The sequence below is a fragment of the Oncorhynchus gorbuscha genome, linkage group LG24 (assembly GCF_021184085.1).
Source record: "Oncorhynchus gorbuscha isolate QuinsamMale2020 ecotype Even-year linkage group LG24, OgorEven_v1.0, whole genome shotgun sequence".
NCBI classification, from domain to species: Eukaryota; Metazoa; Chordata; class Actinopteri; order Salmoniformes; family Salmonidae; genus Oncorhynchus; species Oncorhynchus gorbuscha.
The window spans coordinates 61,767,039-61,792,173 of record NC_060196.1 but is presented as its reverse complement, the minus strand read 5'-3'; the positions used below and the strand labels follow the sequence as shown (position 1 = coordinate 61,792,173).

Here is a 25,135-nt window from a genome sequence, read left to right as displayed (position 1 = left end):
CTGTTCACCAATCAGAGATGGCCTCGACATACTGTTCACCAATCAGAGATGGCTTCGACATACTGTTCACCAATCAGAGATGGCTTCGACATACTGTTCACCAATCAGAGATAGCTTCGACATATTGTTCACCAATCAGAGATGGCTTCGACATACTGTTCACCAATCAGAGATGGCTTCGACATACTGTTCTCATGTGAAATTACTAGCTAGTTAGCAGGGTGCGCGCTAATAGCGTTTCAATCGGTGACGTCACTCACTCTGAGACCTTGAAGTAGTAGTTCCCCTTGCTCTGCAAGGGCCGCGGCTTTTGTGGAGCGATGGGTAACGATGCTTCGAGGGTGGCTGTTGTCGATGTGTTCCTAGTTCGAGCCCAGGTAGAGGCGAAGAGAGGGATGGAAGTTATACTGTTAATGTTATAGTCCTATAATTCCTATAATAACTACAACCTAAAACTTCTTACCTGGGAATATTGAAGACTCATGTTAAAAGGAACCACCAGCTTTCATATGTTCTCATGTTCTGAGCAAGGAACTGAAACGTTAGCTTTTTTACATGGCACATATTGCACTTTTACTTTCTTCTCCAACACTTTGTTTTTGCATTATTTAAAACAAATTGAACATGTTTCATTATTTATTTGAGGCTAAATGGATTTTATTGATGTATTATATTAAGTTAAAATAAGTGTTCATTCAGTATTGTTGTAATTGTCATTATTACAAATACATTTTCTTAAATCGTCCGATTAATCTGTATCGGCTTTTTTGGTCCTCCAATAATCGGTATCGGTATCGGAGTTGAAAAATCTTAATCGGTCGACCTCTAGTTCTATTGCCAGATATTACAACTACAAGTCAATAAAACAGTATATTTACAACAGTGCCTGGGTTAATAATTGTATCAGAAGGGAACACTGATAAGATGTATAGAGAATCAAAGGGAGGCCTTTTACTCCGTAACAAAACACTGATAAGATGTATAGAGAATCAAAGGGAGGCCTTTTACTCCGTAACAAAACAGGGGAAACACATCAGTTCAAACGGGGCGCGTCCCAAACAGAACCTTACTCCCTATGGGTAAAAAAAAAGTTGGGTACTACGTAGGACATGGGGTGACATTTGGGACATTGATCAATCAATTAGTTCACTTTTAGCCCGTCTTTTATTTAATGTGCTGCTCAGAGTATCTTCATGATGTTCATGGGAACGTCTTGCACTAGTTGTTAAGATAAGCGTGGGAAAGATGTGTCACCATGTTGGTAAATGAGGAGGATTTTGAGCACTTTGTACCAAACCCAAAACAAATTGGATTTGAACCATTTGTTCTGGTTCCAGAACCACTGATTCCACGAGTGGTTCAGTCTCAGGACAAGGCTTCCCACTGGGTACAAAACGGTTAAATCAACATTGTATTCAACCTATTTTGTTTAAAGTATTGTGATGTGGAATCTGCATATGGAACAAAAAAAAAGTGGATTTTGAAAAAAGTAATCGATACAAACTGGTGTTTTGGGGGTAAAGTTTCAAACACCAGGATTATCAAAATCACGGTCGCCAATTTTCAACACGGTCAAACCTTTGAAACAGCGTCAGATCGTCAACATAATATGTCTACTATAAGAATACAATTGGCTGGACAGCACCTATCTACAGCACCTCCTACTAGAGAGTGATCTATCTACAGCACCTCCTACTAGAGAGTTGATCTATCTACAGCACCTCCTACTGGAGAGTTTATCTATTTACAGCACCTCCTACTAGAGAGTTGATCTATTTACAGCTACCCCCCTAGTATCCCATCCAGGGTTCTAACAGCTACCCCTCTAATATCCCATCCAGGGTTCTAACAGCTACCCCTCTAGTATCCCATCCAGGGTTCTAACAGCTATCCCTCTAGTATCCCATCCAGGGTTCTAACAGCTACCCCTCTAGTATCCCATCCAGGGTTCTAACAGCTACCCCTCTAGTATCCCATCCAGGGTTCTAACAGCTACCCCTCTAGTATCCCATCCAGGGTTCTAACAGCTACCCCTCTAGTATCCCATCCAGGGTTGTATCCCTCTAGTATCCCATCCAGGGTTCTAACAGCTACCCCTCTAGTATCCCATCCAGGGTTGTATCCCTCTAGTATCCCATCCAGGGTTCTAACAGCTACCCCTCTAGTATCCCATCCAGGGTTCTAACAGCTACCCCTCTAGTATCCCATCCAGGGTTTTAACAGCTACCCCTCTAGTATCCCATCCAGGGTTCTAACAGCTACCCCTCTAGTATCCCATCCAGGGTTCTAACAGCTACCCCTCTAGTATCCCATCCAGGGTTCTAACAGCTACCCCTCTGGTATCCCATCCAGGGTTCTAACAGCTACCCCTCTAGTATCCCATCCAGGGTTCTAACAGCTACCCCTCTAGTATCCCATCCAGGGTTCTTACAGCTACCCCTCTAGTATCCCATCCAGGGTTTTAACAGCTACCCCTCTAGTATCCCATCCAGGGTTCTAACAGCTACCCCTCTAGTATCCCATCCAGGGTTTTAACAGCTACCCCTCTAGTATCCCATCCAGGGTTGTACCCCTCTGGAATCCCATCCAGGGTTGTACCCCTCTAGTATCCCATCCAGGGTTCTAACAGCTACCCCTCTAGTATCCTATCCAGGGTTTTAACCAAGCCCAACCCTGCTTAGCTTTGATATGTGTCTCTGACTATTACCAATGTGCTATCGTGAGGATGATTGTTGCGAAATCTCCACATAATAGATTTACTGGTGCTATCAAAGTCACTCCAAAGGTTCCACAGAGCCAATGAAAAGTAACTTTACGTTACCAATCTTAAACTGTACGATCAATGATGCTATTTAGGCCCATAAAGCGTTTCAGAAGTCATCAACAGCTAAGTATTAAATTCAGAGCCAGGAAAATAGACAATACATGTTTAGTCCTTGGGTTGCAACCAAGGATTTTGCTGGGGCGGCAGAGTAGCCTAGTGGTTAGAGCGTTGGACAAGTAACCGGAAGGTTGCAAGTTCAAATCCCCGAGCTGACAAGATACAAATTTGTTGTTCTGCCCCTGAACAGGCAGTTAACCCACAAAATCCATCTGTTTCTCTCTCCCTCTCTCACCTTTATTTAACTTGGCAAGTCAGTTCAATAACAAATTCTGATTTACAAGGACGACCTACATGTTTAAATGTTGATATTTTGGTTGTGTTGTCAAACAAACAATTAAATATTACTTTTGTAAGACAGTAATGTTAAAGTTATAATAGGTTTTTAATTAAATCAACCTTAAAATGAATAACACATCCATGGTCACATTTAGAGAGGTTACTGTGACTATAAATGTCTTCGTATGTAATTCTAGGAAGCGATCAAGGTCACAGGTCACAGGTTCAAGGTCACAGGTCTGTGGAAATCTACACTAATCTACAGAGAATCTCAAACGGCATTGATCACTTACACCATGTACTTTAATGTAATCTCAACTGTAATGTAATCTCAACTGTAATGTAATCTCCACTGTAATATAATCTCCACTGTAATGTAATCTCAACTGTAATGTAATCTCCACTGTAAATGTTATCTCAACTGTAATGTAATCTCAACTGTAATGTAATCTCAACTGTAATGTACTTTAATGTAATCTCAACTGTAATGTAATCTCCACTGTAATGTAATCTCCACTGTAATGTAATCTCCACTGTAATGTAATCTCAACTGTAATGTAATCTCCACTGTAATGTAATCTCAACTGTAATGTAATCTCCACTGTAATGTAATCTCAACTGTAATGTAATCTCAACTGTAATGTAATCTCCACTGTAATGTACTTTAATGTAATCTCCACTGTAATGTAATCTCCACTGTAAATGTAATCTCAACTGTAATGTACTGTAATGTAATCTCAACTGTAATGCACTGTAATGTAATCTCCACTGTAATGTACTTTAATGTAATCTCCACTGTAATGTAATCTCCACTGTAATGTAATCTCCACTGTAATGTAATCTCCACTGTAATGTAATCTCCACTGTAATGTAATCTCAACTGTAATGTAATCTCCACTATAATGTACTTTAATTTAATCTCAACTGTAATGTAATCTCAACTGTAATGTAATCTCAACTGTAATGTAATCTCAACTGTAATGCACTGTAAAGTAATCTCAACTGTAATGTAATCTCAACTGTAATGTAATCTCCACTGTAATGTAATCTCAACTGTAATGTAATCTCAACTGTAATGTACTTTAATTTAATCTCAACTGTAATGTAATCTCAACTGTAATGTAATCTCAACTGTAATGCACTGTAAAGTAATCTCAACTGTAATGTAATCTCAACTGTAATGTAATCTCCACTGTAATATAATCTCCACTGTAATGTAATCTCAACTGTAATGTAATCTCCACTGTAATGTAATCTCCACTGTAATGTAATCTCAACTGTAATGTAATCTCAACTGTAATGTAATCTCAACTGTAATGTACTGTAATGTAATCTCAACTGTAATGTAATCTCAACTGTAATGTAATCTCCACTGTAATGTAATCTCAACTGTAATGTAATCTCAACTGTAATGTAATCTCAACTGTAATGTACTTTAATGTAATCTCAACTAACTGCAATCCAGGCCATGTAGTTGTGCTATTAGATCAAGCACAGGGATAACACATTACATTGTTGTAGAAATAAACCAAATAGCTGACATTGTATTCCCATTTAAACTTTAGTGTGCGTTTAACTATAACACATTTAGGTGACAATTAATCAAAAAATCTGACATTGATCTTCCAATTGAAATTTGGTTGGGAATTCAACAAACGTTTTGTCTGTCTTTGTTTTTGATTGGTTGAAAATCGGTTGGAATCTCATTGATCAACGAATCTACCAAATAGTATCCAATTTCTCCACGTTGAAATGACCTAGTGTGCCCAGTGGATTACATTCTCACTTAATTAATTGATTTTGGATCAACTCTATAGGGCGGCAGGGTAGCCTAGTGGCCTAGTGTTTAGAGCGTTGGACTAGTAATCGGAAGGTTGCAAGTTCAAATCCCCGAACTGACAAGGTACAAATCTGTTGTTCTGCCCCTGAACAGGCAGTTAACCCCACAGGCAGTTAACCCACTGCTCCTAGGCCGCCATTGAAAATAAGAATTTGTTCTTAACTGACTTGCCTAGTAAAATAAAGATTAAATTAAATAGACTTTAATAAACAATTGGCAGAAGGATGAAACTTCATCAAGAGGTTAATTGATTTACATGTATTGGTTTTTAGTCAATTGAGCAAATATATCTCAGGTGTAAGAACCTTCCAAACTCAACTTTTTATTGTCCTACTCGAGTCGTATGGGAGTTTTCTCTGCTAACTGCAACGCTGCTAACTGCAACTCTGCAACACTGCAACTCTGCTAACTGCAACTCTGCTAACTGCAACTCTGCAACGCTGCTAACTGCAACTCTGCAACACTGCAACTCTGCTAACTGCAACTCTGCAACTCTGCTAACTGCAACGCTGCTAACTGCAACTCTGCTAACTGCAACTCTGCTAACTGCAACGCTGCTAACTGCAACACTGCTAACTGCAACGCTGCTAACTGCAACACTGCTAACTGCAACGCTGCTAACTGCAACACTGCTAACTGCAACGCTGCTAACTGCAACTCTGCTAACTGCAACGCTGCTAACTGCAACTCTGCAACGCTGCTAACTGCAACTCTGCTAACTGCAACGCTGCAACTCTGCTAACTGCAACTCTCTAACTGCAACGCTGCTAACTGCAACGCTGCTAACTGCATCCAAGTTTCTTCACGTAGGTGTTTCAAAGTGCTGTCAGTCAAAGACGAGCTCGTGAAGCTCCCTGCCCACTCAGACTGTCTTTTCAAACTTCCTGGTAGTTAGTCCTGAGAGAAAATGTACTTTTTCAAAAATGTATTACAGGTGATATTTCAGTTACTCAAAAGGCTATTTTACACCTTTAAACTAGAAGTAGACTGTACAGATCGTGTAAATAGAAAAGGCTTAATTAGTCCACATTGTCCACTCCGTACTGTATCTTTACTATGTACATGGAAAGATGAGTGTTGATGGGATGGATGTGTCAACACGTTGGTAAATGAGAACACAGCGTCAGTGGCCTCTCAGTCGCGGGCGAGCTAGACCACATTCCTTTCTGCGTTCTATTGTTCTAGAGTGTTATATTGTTCTAGAGCGTTCTATTGTTCTAGTGTGTTATATTGTTCTAGAGCGTTCTATTGTTCTAGAGCGTTCTATTGTTCTAGAGCGTTCTATTGATCTAGAGCGTTCTATTGTTCTAGAGCGTTCTATTGATCTAGAGCATTCTATTGTTCTAGAGTGTTATATTGTTCTAGAGCGTTCTATTGTTCTAGAGCGTTCTATTGTTCTAGAGTGTTATATTGTTCTAGAGTGTTATATTGTTCTAGAGCGTTCTATTGTTCTAGAGCGTTCTATTGTTCTAGAGCGTTCTATTGTTCTAGAGCATTCTAACAAGGAATAGGCTGCCATTTTGGATGTAGACCCTCGCTTCCATCTGGAAAACAATGCCAATTACGTGACTGCTCTCCCCGTAATGTTTTAACCATTATAACGATGGCTGACCTTTTAGTCGACACAACCTGCTGACGATGTGTATAATATCTCACTGGCTCAGATCAATTCTCAGATAACTGAAGCCACTGTGAAACCAAAGTTCAGCAGAAGTGCTGTGACAGTCCCCCTTGAAATAAGACATTTAGAGGGTAAAGGCCACACAAGGTAGGCAGGACACACGCAACAGTCAACCAGCTGACAGTAGAGAGGCCATTCGGTTCCTTTTGTTGTCTACAACCATCCTGAGACCCTTTCTGGATGAACAAAAAAGCCAGCAGCTGAAAGAGAAAGAGAGAAAGAGAGAGAGAAAGAGACCTAGAGAGAGAGATGGAGAACTAGAGAGAGAGACAGAGAACTAGAGAGAGAGAGAAAGATAACTAGAGAGAGACAGAGAACTAGAGAGAGAGAGAAAGAGAATTAGAGAGAGACGGAGAACTAGAGAGAGAGAGACGGAGAACTAGAGAGAGAGACAGAGAACTAGAGAGAGAGAGAAAGATAACTAGAGAGAGACAGAGAACTAGAAAGAGAGAGAAAGAGAACTAGAGAGAGAGAAAAAGAGAACTAGAGAGAGACAGAGAACTAGAGAGAGAGAGAAAGAGAACTAGAGAGAGAGAGAAAGATAACTAGAGAGAGACAGAGAACTAGAAAGAGAGAGAAAGAGAACTAGAGAGAGAGAAAAAGAGAACTAAAGAGAGACAGAGAACTAGAGAGAGACAGAGAACTGGAGAGAGAGAGAAAGAGAACTAGAGAGAGAGACGGAGAACCAGAGAGAGAGAGAGACAGAGAACTGTACCTTCATTGGGTGAGGAAGAATTCACTATCCAGCCGGTTGCCATGAGATTCCCCAAGCTGCCCAACCCAGGTCTGGATGACCGGATCCCATCTCATAAGGAGCTGGAGAGGATGGAGAAAGAGGAGGCTGGGGACAGGCCCAAATGGGACAACAAGACCCAGTACATGCTGACCTGTGTGGGCTTCTGTGTGGGGCTGGGGAACGTGTGGAGGTTCCCTTACCTGTGTCAGAGCCATGGAGGAGGTAGGGGAGAAAGAGGGGAGTGGGTTTGATTGTATGCAACATTTTTGTAAATTAATGAAAAGGATTTTGAGATACGTATTTTTTCACAGTAGAAATTAAAAATAAATTAAAAACTACAAACTACAGTGAGATTACAAAACATTACATTGAGCGAGGCACTTAAACCTAGTTGCTCTGGATGAGAGCATCTACTAAATAACTAAAATGTCAAACGTAGGACGAGTCAACAACATTATTTGGTTAATAACATTTCAAAGTAACTGGGGCGGCAGGGTAGCCTAGTGGTTAGAGTGCTGGACTAGTAACCGGAAGTTTGAAAGTTCATACCCCCGAGCTGACAAGGTACAAATCTGTCGTTCTGCCCCTGAACAGGCTGTTTCCTAGGCCGTCATTGAAAATATTAATTTGTTCTTAACTGACCTGCCTAGTTAAATAAAGTTTTTTTTTAAATAAGATATATGAGAACTTTTAAAAGAGGGATTTTTCACTGGAGAGTTCATTTAAAATGGTATTATCTGTAGTAGACTATTGTTGATTTGTCAACTGATCAAAACAACCAACAAGAGATTCCAATTCCAATCTTGTGTTCCCAGGAGCGTTTTATGATCCCATTCCTGATCTAATGTTCCCAGGAGCGTTTTATGATCCCATTCCTGATCTAATGTTCCCAGGAGCGTTTTATGATCCCATTCCTGATCTTGTGTTCCCAGGAGCGTGTTATGATCCCATTCCTGATCTTGTGTTCCCAGGAGCGTTTTATGATCCCATTCCTGATCTTGTGTTCCCAGGAGCGTTTTATGATCCCATTCCTGATCTTGTGTTCCCAGGAGCGTTTTATGATCCCATTCCTGATCTAATGTTCCCAGGAGCGTTTTATGATCCCATTCCTGATCTTGTGTTCCCAGGAGCGTTTTATGATCCCATTCCTGATCTTGTGTTCCCAGGAGCGTTTTATGATCCCATTCCCGATCTAATGTTCCCAGGAGCGTTTTATGATCCCATTCCTGATCCTGTGTTCCCAGGAGCGTTTTATGATCCCATTCCTGATCTAATGTTCCCAGGAGCGTTTATGATCCCATTCCTGATCCTGTGTTCCCAGGAGCATTTTATGATCCCATTCCTGATCCTGTGTTCCCAGGAGCGTTTTATGATCCCATTCCTGATCTAATGTTCCCAGGAGCGTTTATGATCCCATTCCTGATCCTGTGTTCCCAGGAGCGTTTTATGATCCCATTCCTGATCTAATGTTCCCAGGAGCGTTTATGATTCCATTCCTGATCCTGTGTTCCCAGGAGCGTTTATGATTCCATTCCTGATCCTGTGTTCCAAGGAGCGTTTATGATTCCATTCCTGATCCTGTGTTCCCAGGAGCGTTTATGATTCCATTCCTGATCCTGTGTTCCCAGGAGCGTTTATGATTCCATTCCTGATCCTGTGTTCCCAGGAGCGTTTATGATCCCGTTCCTGATCCTGCTGGTTCTGGAGGGGATTCCACTGCTGCACCTGGAGTTTGCCATCGGACAGCGCCTCAGGAGCGGCAGTGTCGGGGTGTGGGGCTCCGTCAACCCTTACCTCACTGGCATTGGTGGGTGACTGTCCATTCCTGATTACGGTATCTGTGTGGAATTCCTGTGATCACGTCTGACAATACCCTTGTGGCTTCAGGAATATGGTTATAAGTAGCTATAAGTTTTTATGTTTTGCAATATTATGTATTATGTATAGCATACTTAAACATACAGTACCAGTCAAAAGTTTGTAAACAGCGACTGACTCATTCAAGAATTTTGCTATATTTGTACTATTTTCTATATTGTAGAATAATAGTGAAGCTATCCAAACTATGAAATAACACATATGGAATCATGTAGTAACCAAAAAAGTGATAAACAAATCAACATATATTTTACATTTCAAATCAAATCAAAGTTTATTTGAGAATCTTCAAAGTAGCCACCCTTTGCCTTGATGACAACTTTGCACACCCTTGGCATTCTCTCAACCAGCTGAATGAGGTAGTCACCTGGAGTGCATTTCAATTAACAGCTGTGCAAAGTTGTAGAATTTCTTTTGTAGAATTTCTTTCCTTCTTGATGCTTTGAGCCAATCAGTTGTGTGGTGAAAAGGTAGGTGTGGTATACAGAAGATAGCCCTATATGGTAAAAGACCAAGTCCATATTATGGCAAGAACAGCTCAAATAAGCAAAGAGAAATGACAGTCCATCATTACTTTAGGACATGAAGGTCAGTCTATCCGGAAAGTTCCAAGAAATTTGAAAGTTTCTTCAAGTGCAGTCACAAAAAGTGCAGTCCTATGATGAAACTGGCTCTCATGAGGATCGCCATAATTGCTGCAAAGAAACCACTATTAAAGGGCACCAATAACAAAAAGAGACTTGCTCGGGCCAAGAAACAAGAGCAATGGACATTAGACCGGTGGAAATCTGTCCTTTGGTCTGATGAGTCCAAATTTGACAGTTTTGGTTCGAACCGCCATGTCTTTGTGAGATGCAGAGTAGGTGAACGGATGATCTCCGCATGTGTGGTTCTCACCGTGAAGCATGGAGGAGGAGGTGTGATGGTGTGGGGGTGCTTTGCTGGTGACACTGTCTGTGATTTATTTAGAATTCAAGGCGCACTTAACCAGCATGGCTACCAAAGCATTCTGCAGCGATACGCCATCCCATCTGGTTTTGGCTTAGTGGAACTATCATTCATTTTTTAACAATGACCCAAAACACACCTGCCGGCTCCTTAAGAGTTGTTTGACCAAGAAGGAGAGTGATGGAGTGCTGCATCAGATGACCTGGCCTCCACAATCACCCGACCTCAACCCAATTGAGATGATTTGGGATGAGATGGACTGCAGAGTGAAGGAAAAGCAGCCAACAAGTGTTCTACATATGTGGGAACACTTTCCATAGTTTTGGAAAGGCATTCCTCATGAAGCTGGTTGAGAGAATGCCAAGAGTGTGCAAAGCTGTCATCAAGGCAAAGGGTGGCTACTTTGAAAAATCTCAAATATATTTTGATTTGTTTAACACTTGTTTGGTTACTACATGATTCCATATGTGTTATTCCATAGTTTTGATGTATTCACTATTATTCTACAATGTAGAAAACTGTTTTTTGTTTTAATAAAGAAAAACCCTTGAATGAGTATGTGTGTCCAAACTTTTGACTGATACTCTGTATACTGTATATACTTAGACATAGCATACTTGAATACACTTTAATATGCTTATAATTCACTGGAATGTACAGGGAATGTAAATAACATTTGATCTGAAACAGGTATTGCCTCCATGTTGGTATCATTCCTGGTTGGGATGTACTACAACACCATCATGGCCTGGATCATGTGGTACCTCTTCAACTCCTTCCAGGACCCCTTGCCTTGGAGTCAGTGTCCCCTCAATGCAAACAAGACAGGTACAGAATTTCCTTCGTGAGTAACAGTTGGTATTGGTAGCGACCTTAACTCAATACGTAGCTACCTCGGTTACCCAGCTACCTCGGTTACCCAGTTACCTCGGTTACCCAGTTACCTCAGTTATCCAGCTACCTCGGTTACCCAGCTACCTCGGTTACCTAGCTACCTCGGTTACCCAGCTACCTCGGTTACCCAGCTACCTCGGTTACCTAGCTACCTCGGTTACCCAGCTACCTCGGTTACCTAGCTACCTCGGTTACCCAGCTACCTCGGTTACCCAGCTAACTCGGTTACCTAGCTACCTCGGTTACCCAGCTACCACGGTTACCTAGCTACCTCGATTACCCAGCTACCTCGGTTATGATGTTCAGACGTCTTGGCGTAAAGGTTTTTGAGGTGTTGGCTTGACAGAGTCCTGGTCAGGGCGACCCCCCCCCGTGAATTCACTACAGTATCATCAAAACCTGGACCCCAAAAAATATATCTAAACTTAGCTAGCTAGCCTAATAACAGCATGATAGCAAGCAGGATCAGCTCACGGGTTAACTGAGATCGTCACGATAACAATGCACACACGGGGAAGATGTCTGCGTGTTATTATTTAAGATGGTCAGATAGCTAGCAACTAGCAAATGAATATATATATATATGACACATATAGCTACGTATAACTAAGCTAGCAACATTGACAAGAAGCTGCCTTGAGGGGGAATCGTAGGTAGCTGTTATTAATACCATGTTGTTTTGAGGTGTTTTTGACTCGTCTCGTCTATGCTGAATCGTGCTGAATCATGCTGAATCATGCTGAATCATGTTTTTCATTCTGTATCATGCTGAATACATTGGTAGTAAGACCGCTAGCTAGACGAAATCATACCTTGAAGGCAGAACTCAGTGTGTCAGAGTGAGCAATGAGCTGTCGCCCACTCATTTACATACATTTACATTTAAGTCATTTAGCAGACGCTCTTATCCAGAGCGACTTACAAATTGGTGCATTCACCTTATGACATCCAGTGGAACAGTCACTTTACAATAGTGCATCTAAATCTTAAAGGGGGGGGGGTGAGAGGGATTACTTATCCTATCCTAGGTATTCCTTAAAGAGGTGGGGTTTCAGGTGTCTCCGGAAGGTGGTGATTGACTCCGCCTGGAGTCAATCACCGCCTCCGTCCTGGCGTCGTGAGGGAGTTTGTTCCACCATTGGGGGGCCAGAGCAGCGAACAGTTTTGACTGGGCTGAGCGGGAGCTGTACTTCCTCAGTGGTAGGGAGGCGAGCAGGCCAGAGGTGGATGAACGCAGTGCCCTTGTTTGGGTGTAGGGCCTGATCAGAGCCTGGAGGTACTGAGGTGCCGTTCCCCTCACAGCTCCGTAGGCAAGCACCATGGTCTTGTAGCGGATGCGAGCTTCAACTGGAAGCCAGTGGAGAGAACGGAGGAGCGGGGTGACGTGAGAGAACTTGGGAAGGTTGAACACCAGACGGGCTGCGGCGTTCTGGATGAGTTGAAGGGGTTTAATGGCACAGGCAGGGAGCCCAGCCAACAGCGAGTTGCAGTAATCCAGACGGGAGATGACAAGTGCCTGGATTAGGACCTGCGCCGCTTCCTGTGTGAGGCAGGGTCGTACTCTGCGGATGTTGTAGAGCATGAACCTACAGGAACGGGCCACTGCCTTGATGTTGGTTGAGAACGACAGGGTGTTGTCCAGGATCACGCCAAGGTTCTTAGCGCTCTGGGAGGAGGACACAATGGAGTTGTCAACCATGATGGCGAGATCATGGAACGGGCAGTCCTTCCCCGGGAGGAAGAGCAGCTCCGTCTTGCCGATATTCAGCTTGAGGTGGTGATCCGTCATCCACACTGATATGTCTGCCAGACATGCAGAGATGCAATTCGCCACCTGGTCATCAGAAGGGGGAAAGGAGAAGATTAATTGTGTGTCGTCTGCATAGCAATGATAGGAGAGACCATGTGAGGTTATGACAGAGCCAAGTGACTTGGTGTATAGCGAGAATAGGAGAGGGCCTAGAACAGAGCCCTGGGGGACACCAGTGGTGAGAGCGCGTGGTGAGGAGACAGATTCTCGCCACGACACCTGGTAGGAGCGACCTGTCAGGTAGGACGCAATCCAAGCGTGGGCCGCGCCGGAGATGCCCAACTCGGAGAGGGTGGAGAGGAGGATCTGATGGTTCACAGTATCGAAGGCAGCCGATAGATCTAGAAGGATGAGAGCAGAGGAGAGAGAGTTAGCTTTAGCAGTGCGGAGCATGATGTGGGCGTGCCCCAAGGGTCAATACTGGGGCCCCTCCTGTTCAGCCTGTACATTAATGATCTGCCTTCTGTCTGTACTGGGTCTGAAGTTCAAATGTATGCAGATGATACAGTGATATATGTGCATGCAAAGAGCAAACAACAAGCTGCACAAGAACTCACTACTGTAATGGTCCAGGTTACAAAGTGGCTCAGTGACTCGTGTTTGCATCTCAATGTGAAAAAAACTGTTTGCATGTTCTTCACAAAGAGGGCAACAGATGCTACTGAGCCAGATGTCTATGTGTCAGGGGAGAAGCTCCAGGTGGTATCCGATTTTAAGTACCTTGGCATCATACTTGATTCCAACCTCTCTTTTAAAAAGCATGTGAAAAAGGTATTTCAAATAACCAAATTCAAGCTAGCTAATTTCCGATTTATACGAAATTGTTTGACTACAGAGGTAGCAAAACTGTACTTCAATTCTATGATACTCCCCCACTTAACATACTGCTTGACTAGTTGGGCCCAAGCTTGCTGTACAACATTAAAACCTATTCAGTCTGTCTACAAACAGGCTCTCAAAGTGCTTGATAGGAAGCCCAATAGCCATCATCATTGTCACATCCTTAGAAAGCATGAGCTCTTGAGTTGGGAAAATCTTGTGCAATACACTGAAGCATGTCTTGTATTCAAGATCCTTAATGGCCTGGCTCCCCCTCCACTCAATATTTTTGTTAAACAGAAAACCCAGACATATGGCAGCAGATCCACAAGGTCTGCCATGAGAGGTGACTGTATAGTTCCCCTAAGGAAAAGCACCTTTAGTAAATCTGCATTCTCTGTGAGAGCTTCCCATGTCTGGAATACACTGCCATCAGACACACATAACTGCACCACATATCACACTTTCACAAAATGCTTGAAGACCTGGCTAAAGGTCAATCAGATTTGTGAACATGGTCCCTAGCTGTGTGTTGCCGCTTTCCATGTTGTCTGTAGCTTGTGAGGTGTGGAAACACTTTGTTGCTTTTATGAATTTTGTTTTGCTGCTTTTTGTTCTATGTTGCTCTGTCTGTATGCTATGTCTTGCTTGTCCTATGTTGCTATGTCTTGCTTGTTCTATGGTGCTATTGTCTATATTGTAATTGTTTTTAATAACCTGCCCAGGGACTGCGGTTGAAAATTAGCCGGCTGGCTAAAACCGACACTTTTACTGAAACGTTGATTAATGTGCACTGTCCCTGTAAAAATAAATTAAACTAAACTAAAACTAGACAAACATTGAGAATTTAGACCGACACAACTTCTATCTCATTTTCATCTTAGCTGTTATCATTCTTAGATCCAGACAGAAACAGTTTGAATATCGGCCCCCTGCAGGTCTGGTGTCAGAATGCGCACGGAGCTCCTCAGTGGATTACTTCTGGTACAGAGAGACACTGAACACCTCTACGGCCATAGATTTATCTGGAGGCCTTCAGTGGTGGATGGTGCTAGCCCTGGTGTCTGCCTGGACCTTACTCTATGTCTGCTGTATCAGGGGGATTGAGACTACTGGCAAGGTACCAGCTCAGATTCACTCTCTCCCTGTTTATGAGGGAGGTCAAATTTCAGTAAAAAATAATGGCTTGCCTTGGGAATGGGTGCCTGTTGTCTTTTGGCTGGTGTTTCTCTGTATCTCTCTCTGTATCTCTCTCTCTCTCTCTCTCTCTCTCTCTCTCTCTCTCTTCTCTCTCTCTCTCTCTCTCTCTCTCTCTCTCTCTCTCTGTCTCTCTCTCTGTCTTTCTCTCTCTGTCTTTCTCTCTCTGTGTCTCTCTCTCTGTCTCTCTCTCTCTCTCTTTCTCTCTCTCTCTGTCTCTTTCTCTCTGTCTCTTTCTCTCTCTGTCTCATTTCATAAGTGGTTCTGGATTCAGTTTGTGTAACAGTTTTAGAATCTCTCTCTCCTTCTCGTCAGGCTGTGTACATAACATCCACTCTGCCCTATTTGGTTCTCACCATCTTCCTGATCAGAGGACTGACTCTCAAAGGTTCTCTGGATGGAGTCAAGTTCCTCTTCACACCCGATGTAAGCATTAACTGTATGTGCTAACGTTGTCGTGACACTAAAATCAACACAAAGGCTGATTTCTTTGTGTCTGTTTTCTATTTCTCCAGGTGAATGAGTTGATGAACCCGTCTACCTGGCTGGATGCAGGGGCACAGGTGTTCTACTCTTTCTCCTTGGCCTTCGGAGGTCTCATCTCATTCTCCAGCTACAACTCAGTACAGTAAGCAACTCCTTATTAAAACATTTTTTTTAAATACTTTTATTGCGACTGAATCCTCATCCGTGCAGAGAGTAAATCACAGATGCTCATAGACATTATTCCCAAGGATCTTGTCTTTTAATCTCTTCGGGGCGGCAGCGTAGCCTAGTGGTTAGAGTGTAGAGGAGGCAGGTAGCCTAGTGGTTAGAGCGTTGGACTAGTATCCGGAAGGTTGTGAGTTCAAACCCCCGAGCTGACAAGGTACAAATCTGTCGTTCTGCCCCTGAACAGGCAGTTAACCCACTGTTCCCAGGCCGTCATTGAAAATAAGAATATGTTCTTAACTGACTTGCCTGGTTAAATAAAGGTCAAATTAAAAAATAATTTCAGTCATTTTCTTCCATTGTCTGTTTCTCCAGCAACAACTGTGAACAGGATGCTGTCATTATCTCCATCATCAACGGAGCCACCTCCGTCTACTCCGCTACAGTCATCTACTCCATCATAGGCTTCAGGGCCACAGAGAAGTTTGACGACTGCTCGGATGGGTAAATTCCTTGTTCCTTCTTGGTTGAATCCATATTTTCAATCAAATTCAATGTAGATTGAACTCATATTTGTTGACAACACTGTCAAGCATATGTCAAAATTGGATTTAATGAATAGGGATTACAGGAAGATAATCGAATTAGTTTGGTATTTACTTCTATATGTTCTCTCCCTTGTGACATCATGGCTCTGCTGAATGTGTTCTCTTCCTAGTGACATCATGGCTCTGCTGAATGTGTTCTCTTCCTAGTGACATCATGGCCCTGCTGAATGTGTTCTCTTCCTAGTGACATCATGGCTCTGCTGAATGTGTTCTCTTCCTTGTGACATCATGGCTCTGCTGAATGTGTTCTCTTCCTTATGACATCATGGCTCTGCTGAATGTGTTCTCTTCCTTGTGACATCATGGCTCTGCTGAATGTGTTCTCTTCCTAGTGACATCATGGCTCTGCTAAATGTGTTCTCTTCCTAGTGACATCATGGCTCTGCTGAATGTGTTCTCTCCCTTGTGACATCATGGCTCTGCTGAATGTGTTCTCTTCCTTATGACATCATGGCTCTGCTGAATGTGTTCTCTTCCTAGTGACATCATGGCTCTGCTAAATGTGTTCTCTTCCTAGTAACATCATGGCCCTTGTGAATGCATTTGATCTCCCTGAGCACTCCTTCACTGTTGACAACTATGAGGAAGTTCTTCAACATTTCAACAGCACATCGCCAGACATCATCCAGGGATTAAACCTGAAGACCTGTGATCTACAGCAGTTTCTCAGTCAGGTTAGTGAAATGACACGATGTCCAATCCAAGACACATCATTTATTCTAAGGGACACCAGAACTTTCTTATGCCCGTACTGTGATCCCTGTAGGGTGTGGAGGGAACTGGTCTGGCCTTCATCGTGTTCACAGAAGCCATCACCAAGATGCCTGTCTCTCCTCTCTGGTCCATCCTGTTCTTCATCATGCTCTTCTGTCTGGGACTGTCCACCATGTTTGGGAACATAGAAGGGGTCGTGGTGCCCCTTCAGGATCTCAACATCTTCCCCAAGTGGCCCAAAGAAGTCTTAACAGGTTAGTGACACACGGAAGCTGAGATTTCTTCTTCTAAACAGCACTACATCAAAATGTCTTCAAACCAAAAGGCATTGTCTCCAACATCCCAGTTGATCAGGGATTGAGATCACAAACTTGTTGTTGACCTTTAACCTCTCTGCACACACACACCTTTAAGAGAGTATCCCTCTGAACATCCAATGAGGTTGAGCACCAATGAGGTTGAGCACCAATGAGGTTGAGCACCAATGAGGTTGAGCACCAATGAAAGAACCTTGGTTGTCGACGTTTAAACAACTGTCTTTGTTTCGTCTTCTTTCAGGCATCACTTGTATCGTTTGCTTCACGGTCGCTCTCATATTCACCCAGCGGTCTGGTAACTACTGGCTGGCTCTGTTCGACAGCTTTGCCGGCTCCATCCCTCTCCTAGTCATCGCCTTCTGTGAAATGGTGTCTGTTGTTTACATCTACGGGATAGACAGGTGAGTCCAGATACTGAAACACCACGAAATAAAATAGAACTGAATAAGAATAGAAAATACCTAATTGTCAAAGCTATGTGGAGATGTACAGCAGATATCAAACGTTTGGACACCTACTCATTCAAGGGTTATTCTTAATATTTTGGTTATAGAGTATACCAGACTTATTTTACTCTCCATATCCCCGAATTCCTACCACAAACTCTGAACCTTTTCATCTGGATCATCATAGCTAGCAAACCGCAACCCGGGTTGACTACTCCTGGCTAACGTTTTCGTCCCGGAGCTAGCACCAACTAGCCTGGGGCTAGCCCATGCTAGACCCATCTCCCGGCTCACTCCTGGGCTACAATATCCGGACCCTTTCTACTGCCGGTACGGGGCACGGAACCCCACCGATCCTCTACGACATAATCTGCCAGAGGATTTCTGCATTAGCATCGAACAGCCCCTGTGATATGCAACTTTTCAGGGAAGTTAGGAACAAATATAGGAAAGCTAGGCTAGCTTTTTCAAAACAGAAATTTGCATTCTGTAGTACAAACTCAAAAAAATTCTGGGACACTGTAAAGTCTGTAAGATAAGAGCACCTCCTCCCAGCTGCCCACTGCTCTGAGGCTAGGAAACACTGTCACCACTGATAAATCTACTATAATTGAGAATTTCAAAAAGCATTTCTCTACGTGTCCATACTCTACGTGTCCATACTCTACGTGTTCCATACTAGACACGTGTTCCATACTAGACACGTGTTCCATACTAGACACGTGTTCCATACTAGACACGTGTTCCATACTAGACTATATAAGTACCCCAGGGGTGTAACTTTGTCTTTAGAAGTAGGGGGCATAAATATTATTATTTATTTTTATGCAGTTGGATAAACACTCCGAACAGCCTTCCCGACTGCTCAGAGGCGTCCACATGGTCCTAAAGCACACTATTGCCTCGTTTTGTATCACGTTCCAATTGTAAAACTGTGGGGAACAAAAATGCAACTTCAGGATGTGGGGGGGGGGAAGACATGTCCCCAGTGAATGTTTGCACGCCTGAGTACACCTTAGGTCTTCATTAGACCTAAGGGTTGCATCAAACTTGGGAACATGTATCACATTCCTCTTCATTGGATGTCATGGGGAACTTTCACTCTGATAACCAGCCATTGGAACATCGAAATCCCAGTTAATTCACTCTCCTACTCCGACAGGTTTAACGCAGACATAGAGTTCATGATTGGACACAAGCCCAACCTGTTCTGGCAGGTGACCTGGAGGTTCGTCAGTCCGGTCATCATGCTGGTGATTTTCATCTTCTACTTGGTCACCCAGGTCAGCGGAGAGCTGACCTACCTCGTATGGGACCAGGACGCGGTAAGCCTTGTTGACAGGAAATAGTTCATGAATGTTGTTGATATCATATCTGCGTCCCAAATGGCACCAGATTTGCTGTGTAGTGCACTACTTTAGACCAGGGTCTATAGGGTATTAGTGCACTATGTTAGACCAGGGTCTATAGGGTAGTAGGGCACTACTTTAGACCAGGGTCTATAGGGTAGTAGTGCACTACTTTAGACCAGGGTCTATAGGGTAGTAGTGCACTACTTTAGACCAGGGTCTATAGGGTAGTAGTGCACTACTTTAGACCAGGGTCTATAGGGTAGTAGGGCACTACTTTAGACCAGGGTCTATAGGGTAGTAGGGCACTACTTTAGACCAGGGTCTATAGGGTAGTAGTGCACTACTTTAGACCAGGGTCTATAGGGTAGTAGTGCACTACTTTAGACCAGGGTCTATAGGGTAGTAGTGCACTACTTTAAACCAGGGTCTATAGGGTAGTAGTGCACTACTTTAGACCAGGGTCTATAGGGTAGTAGTGCACTACTTTAGACCAGGGTCTATAGGGTAGTAGTGCACTACTTTAGACCAGGGTCTATAGGGTAGTAGGGCACTACTTTATACCAGGGTCTATAGGGTAGTAGTGCACTACTTTAGACCAGGGTCTATAGGGTAGTAGTGCACTACTTTAAACCAGGGTCTATAGCAGGGGTGTCAAAGTCAAATGGACGGAGGGCCAAATAAAAAATTTAGCTACAAGCCGAGGGCCGGACTGTTCGAATGTTCATTGAAAATTTTTTAAATGACGCATATAGTCTAGTGAACCTAATTGAACCTACTGAAAACCTAACAAATATATTCCAATATGATCAGATAAATAAAGCAATATTTTCTTATGGCTCTGTCAGTAATCTTTAATTTTCAACAGACACAAAAGACAAATTTCCTTTATATAAAAATCCCCATAACATGAACATTAAATGAAAGAAACCGGTATTCAAGGCACCATCAGTAGCCTATATTTTCTATTTTAGCAAAAGTGGGCTAAATTTACTTCAAAGAAAAAAACAATAATAGCAATTTTCTATCATCCACTCAACTGAAATATTTTTAAAATATAATTGGATTGAAATACAATAAAATAAAGTGCAAAAATCTATTAACAAAAACAACACTTTGTTTAAGGAGAAGTAACATGCAGTGAAAACAAATATTAAACTTTAACTTTTAAACTTGAACTGAGTAAAAACTCTAAATATGTGATTGCACAGTAATGTTCACTTGTTTGAGGTTGAGGGTGATACTTGGTGGTGTCCCATCTTTTCCACAAGTTCATCAATGTTCGGGTAAGGCTCTGAGCTGAGGAAATCCTCAGAATTGAGTGGAGGTGTTCAGCAGTAAGTCGACTTCTGTGTGATGTTTTGTTCAAGTTCATCAAAGAAAACAGTTGTTCACACAGGTATGTGCTGCCAAACATAGACAACGTTTGAGCAGCCTGGATGCGCAGCTGGGGCATTGTGTCGGGGAGGAAACGGGCGAACTCCGCAGCACCCACTGCCGCATATTTTGCCCTCAGTGCATTATTGCATTGGAGGTCAATCAACTCCATTTGGAGGTTTGGTGGTGAGCTTTCCACGTCAACAGCAAATGGGTTACCGAGCAGTTCCAACCTGCTTTTTTGTGCTTCAAAGTCAGCAAATCGGCGTCGAAAGTCAGCGGCAAGCATACCTATTTTATCAGCCAACTGTGCGCTCGGGAACGCACTGGTAGAGAGCTTCTCTTTCATGGTCTGGCAGCTGGGAAAGTGGCTCAAATTTTCTTTCCGCATCTGCGTCTCCCACAGAGTCAGTTTGGTTTTAAATGCCTTCACTGTACTGTACATATCAGAGATGACACGATCCCGACCCTGCAGCTGCAAGTTCATTGCATTCAGATGACTCGTAATGTCACACAGAAAAGCCATTTCACACAGAAACATTTCGTCTCGGAGTTGTGTTGTGTCTTTCCCTTTGCTGTCCAAGAACAGACAAATCTCCTCACGAAGCTCGAAACATCTTTGAAGCACCTTTCCCTGGCTTAGCCATCGCACCTCTGTGTGATAAGGCAAATCACCATGCTCCGTTTCTAACTCCGTCAGAAATGCCTTGAACTGGCGGTGATTCAAACCTTTGGCTCTGATAAAGTTAACTGTGCGCGTGATGATGCTCATTACATGCTCCATTTTCAAGGCTTTACCGCACAACGCTTCCTGGTGTATGATACAATGATAAGCTGTCAGCTCACCTGTCGCGTTTTCCTCTTGCATCTTTTCCCGTATCTTCGCGACCAGTCCGCTCCTGTGTCCACACATCGCAGGTGCTCCGTCGGTTGTCAAACCCTCGAGTTTTTCCCAAGGCAGCTCCATCTCATTTACACATCTTGACACCTCTTCATACAAATCATGCCCCGTAGTTGTGCCATGCATAGGACGTAAAGCCAAAAACTCCTCTGTCACGCTTAGGCTGGAGTCCACTCCGTGGATGAAAATTGACAACTGGGCAATGTCAGAAATGTCGGTGCTCTCATCCACAGCCAAGGAATATGCAATGAAATCTTTTCCCTTTTTCACAAGCTGCTCTTTTAGATTGATGGACAACTGGTCTACTCTCTCGGCAATGGTGTTTCTGCTCAGACTCACATTTAAAAAGAGTTGCCTTTTTTCTGGGCAAACTTCGTCACAAACTTTAATCATGCAGTTTTTGATGAAATCCCCCTCCGTAAATGGCCGGGCTGATTTAGCGATCTCTTCTGCCAAAATAAAACTGGCCTTGACAGCAGCCTGGCCTTGTGATTTGGCTTTTTTGAACAGAGCCTGTCGAGATTTGAGGCCTCGTTTTAATTCCTCTGCCTTTTGTAGCCTTTGTTCCATGTCCATATTCTTGTTTTTGTCCGCGTGTTTCGTTTCATAATGTCGTCTCAGATTATACTCTTTCAGTACCGCCACACTTTCTCCACACAGAAGACACACAGGTTTTCCAGCTACCTCCGTGAACAAATACTCCGACTCCCACCTTGTTTGAAACCCCCGGTTCTCAGTGTCCACCTTCCGTTTTGCCATTTTTGATGGGTATCTGAAAGTTAATTTTACTGTGATGCTGACAACTGCTGTGCCAATAAATATTGAAATGAAGCAGCCTACTGCTCGGTGCGTCACCGTTGCATTGTGGGAAATGTAGTATTGGTGCGTGTAAAAGATCTGCGGGCTGCCGGCTTGCTGCGGTCTGCGGGCCGGTTCTAATAATAAATCAAGATCATCCCAGGGGCCGTAAAAAACCTTCTCGCGGGCCGGATGTGGCCCGCGGGCCTTGACTCTGACATATGTGGTCTATAGGGTAGTAGTGCACTACTTTAGACCAGGGTCTATAGGGTAGTAGTGCACTACTTTAGACCAGGGTCTATAGGGTAGTAGTGCACTACTTTAGACCAGGGTCTATAGGGTAGTAGTGCACTACTTTAGACCAGGGTCTATAGGGTAGTAGGGCACTACTTTAGACCAGGGTCTATAGGGTAGTAGTGCACTACTTTAGAACAGGGCCTATAGAGGATGCAGACATGGACTTGTATGTATTTTCTCCCTTGTTCTAAGTAAAGAGTTTCACTTGTTGAAGTTTAAACCATTTGTTGCTCTTATGCCACAACAACTCTTTAGTATCGAGATTGGAAACGTATCTAAAGTTGTCAACAGTTTTTGAAGTTGATACATTATACAGGATATATAGCCGTATGTGGACACCCAATCAAATTAGTGGATTCGTCTATTTCAGCCACACCCATTGCTGAAGGGTGTATAAAATCGAGCCCGCCGCCATGCGATCTCCATAGACAAACAATGGCAGTAGAATGGCACAGTATGGACCCGGAACTTAATCCAGAATCTAAAACTAATTACGCAAAACTTTAGTTCTGGATTATCCAAGATGAATCAATTATCAACAAATGAAAACACTATTGAGGATAAACCAAGTTAATTTAATAAAATAAGTTATTTTGTTGTTCCCTGATTTCCTTCATCTGGTTCTAGGAGGAGTTCCCTACTCTGGCAGACCGTCAGTATCCCAACTGGATCTACTTCATCATATTTATTTTGGCTGGCATTCCCAGTCTGGCTGTCCCTGGAGTCGCCATACTCAAATTCACCTACAACCGCTGCTGCCAGAAAGACAACGGCTTCAGAGAAGACACCATCAACTCTGTCTCTGCTCAAATACAGATGACAGAAAAACCGATGGACTAAAAGTAACAGGTTCACCTTCAGTTCTGGATTTCAAAGAAAAGTTGTTTTTACCTTGTCAGCTCGGGGGATTCGTCCCCGAGGCCGGTGTCGGCACACTGCTGGAGCCGCGTGTCTCTTTACACACCTGGTTCCCATCTCATAATTATGTTCCTTATTTAACCCTCTGGTTTCCCTTTCTGTTCTGTCTCTTTACACACCTGGTTCCCATCTCATAATTATGTTCCTTATTTAACCCTCTGGTTTCCCTTTCTGTTCTGTCTCTTTACACACCTGGTTCCCATCTCATAATTATGTTCCTTATTTAACCCTCTGTTTTCCCTTTCTGTTCTGTCTCTTTACACACCTGGTTCCCATCTCATAATTATGTTCCTTATTTAACCCTCTGGTTTCCCTTTCTGTTTTGTGGGTGATTGTCTTTCGTGTATTCCGGTGTGTTGTATTTTGAGTCCTGTTTTGTGGGTGATTGTCTTTCGTGTATTCCGGTGTGTTGTATTCTGAGTCCTGTTTTGTGGGTGATTGTCTTTTGTGTATTCCGGTGTGTTGTATTCTGAGTCCTGTTTTGTGGGTGATTGTCTTTTGTGTATTCCGGTGTGTTGTATTCTGAGTCCTGTTTTGTCCTTTGTCCTTGTTTGGAACAGGATTTTGTTACGTTTTGGAGTAAATCAGTGATTGTTACTCTTATCTGTGTCCTGCGCCCGACTCCTTCGCTATCTTTTAGATAGACTCTGACAGCTGTAACTTAACAAAATGTGGGAAAAGTCAAGGGGTCTGAATACTTTCCGAATGCTCTGCATTTTACTTGCTTTGGCAATGTAAACATACAGTGGCTAGTGAAAGTATTCACCCCCCTTGGCATTTTTCCTATTTTGTTGCTTTACAACCTGGAATTAAAATTGATATTTTGGTGGTTTGTAATCATTTTATTTACACAACATGCCATTTTGAAGATGTAAAATACTTTTTTTATTGACAATAAATAAGACAAAAAAAGGAAAACTTGAGCGTACATAACTGCCCCACCCCCCAAAGTCAATACTTTGTAGAGACATCTTTCGCAAGTCTCTTGGGGTATGTCTCTATAAGCTTGGCACATCTAGCCACAGGGACTTTTGCCCATCCTTCAATTCAAAACTGAATCAGCTCCTTCAAGTTGGTTGGATTCCGCTGGTGTACATCAATCTTTAAGTCATACCACAGATTCTCAATTGGATTGAGGTCTGGGCTTTGACTCAGCCTTTCCAAGACATTTAAATGTTTCCCCTTAAACCACTTGAGTGTTGCTTTAGCAGTATGCTTAGGGTCATTGTCCTGCTGGAAGGTGAACCTCCGTCCCAGTCTCAAATCTCTGGAACACTGAAACAGTTTTCCCTCAAGAATTTCCCTGTATTTAGAGCACTCCATCATTCCTTCAATTAAGACCATTTTCCCAGTTCCTACCGATGAAGAACGTCCCCATAGCATGATGCTGCCACCACCATGCTTCACTGTGGGGATGGTGTACTTTGGCTGATGAGAGGTGTTGGATTTGTGACAGACAAAGCATTTTCCAAAAAACTACATTTTTTTGTCTCATCTGACCAGAGTACCTTCTTCCACATGTTTGGGGAGTCTCCCACATGCCTTTTGGCAAACACCAAATGTGTTTGGGGAGTCTCCCACATGCCTTTTGGCGAACACCAAATGTGTTTGGGGAGTCTCCCACATGCCTTTTGGCAAACACCAAATGTGTTTGGGGAGTCTCCCACATGCCTTTTGGCAAACACCAAATGTGTTTGGGGAGTCTCCCACATGCCTTTTGGCAAACACCAAATGTGTTTGGGGAGTCTCCCACATGCCTTTTGGCAAACACCAAATGTGTTTGGGGAGTCTCTCAC

The 25,135-nt window shown here is 43.1% G+C and overlaps 1 protein-coding gene across 2 annotated transcripts; it reads left to right on the top strand.

Moving 5' to 3' along the window:
- The first annotated feature begins 6,749 nt into the window (after positions 1 to 6,749).
- On the top strand, positions 6,750 to 23,503 carry LOC124012042 (sodium-dependent neutral amino acid transporter B(0)AT1-like). 2 transcript variants are annotated; one of them, XM_046325405.1, is made up of 13 exons: positions 6,750 to 6,976; positions 7,321 to 7,639; positions 9,084 to 9,224; positions 10,934 to 11,071; positions 14,705 to 14,886; positions 15,279 to 15,389; positions 15,479 to 15,591; positions 15,990 to 16,118; positions 16,740 to 16,896; positions 16,989 to 17,190; positions 17,495 to 17,654; positions 18,862 to 19,024; positions 23,049 to 23,503. In XM_046325405.1, the coding sequence occupies exons 2-13, from the start codon at positions 7,438 to 7,440 to the stop codon at positions 23,259 to 23,261; spliced, it is 1,911 nt and encodes a 636-aa protein (XP_046181361.1). In that variant the 5' UTR covers positions 6,750 to 6,976; positions 7,321 to 7,437; the 3' UTR covers positions 23,262 to 23,503. The 2 variants fall into 2 exon arrangements, with proteins under 2 accessions (XP_046181361.1, XP_046181360.1); XM_046325404.1 differs by lacking the exon at positions 6,750 to 6,976 and having other exon boundaries at positions 7,299 to 7,639.
- The last annotated feature ends 1,632 nt before the right edge of the window (positions 23,504 to 25,135 follow it).

Bases quoted from the DNA above. Each gene is read 5' to 3' on its own strand.
- LOC124012042 (XM_046325405.1), top strand. From the start codon at position 7,438: ATGAGATTCCCCAAGCTGCCCAACCCAGGTCTGGATGACCGGATCCCA. The intron at 11,072-14,704 runs GTACAGAATTTC...GGCCCCCTGCAG, and splicing joins CCTCAATGCAAACAAGACAG to GTCTGGTGTCAGAATGCGCA. The intron at 17,191-17,494 runs GTTAGTGACACA...GTCTTCTTTCAG, and splicing joins GCCCAAAGAAGTCTTAACAG to GCATCACTTGTATCGTTTGC.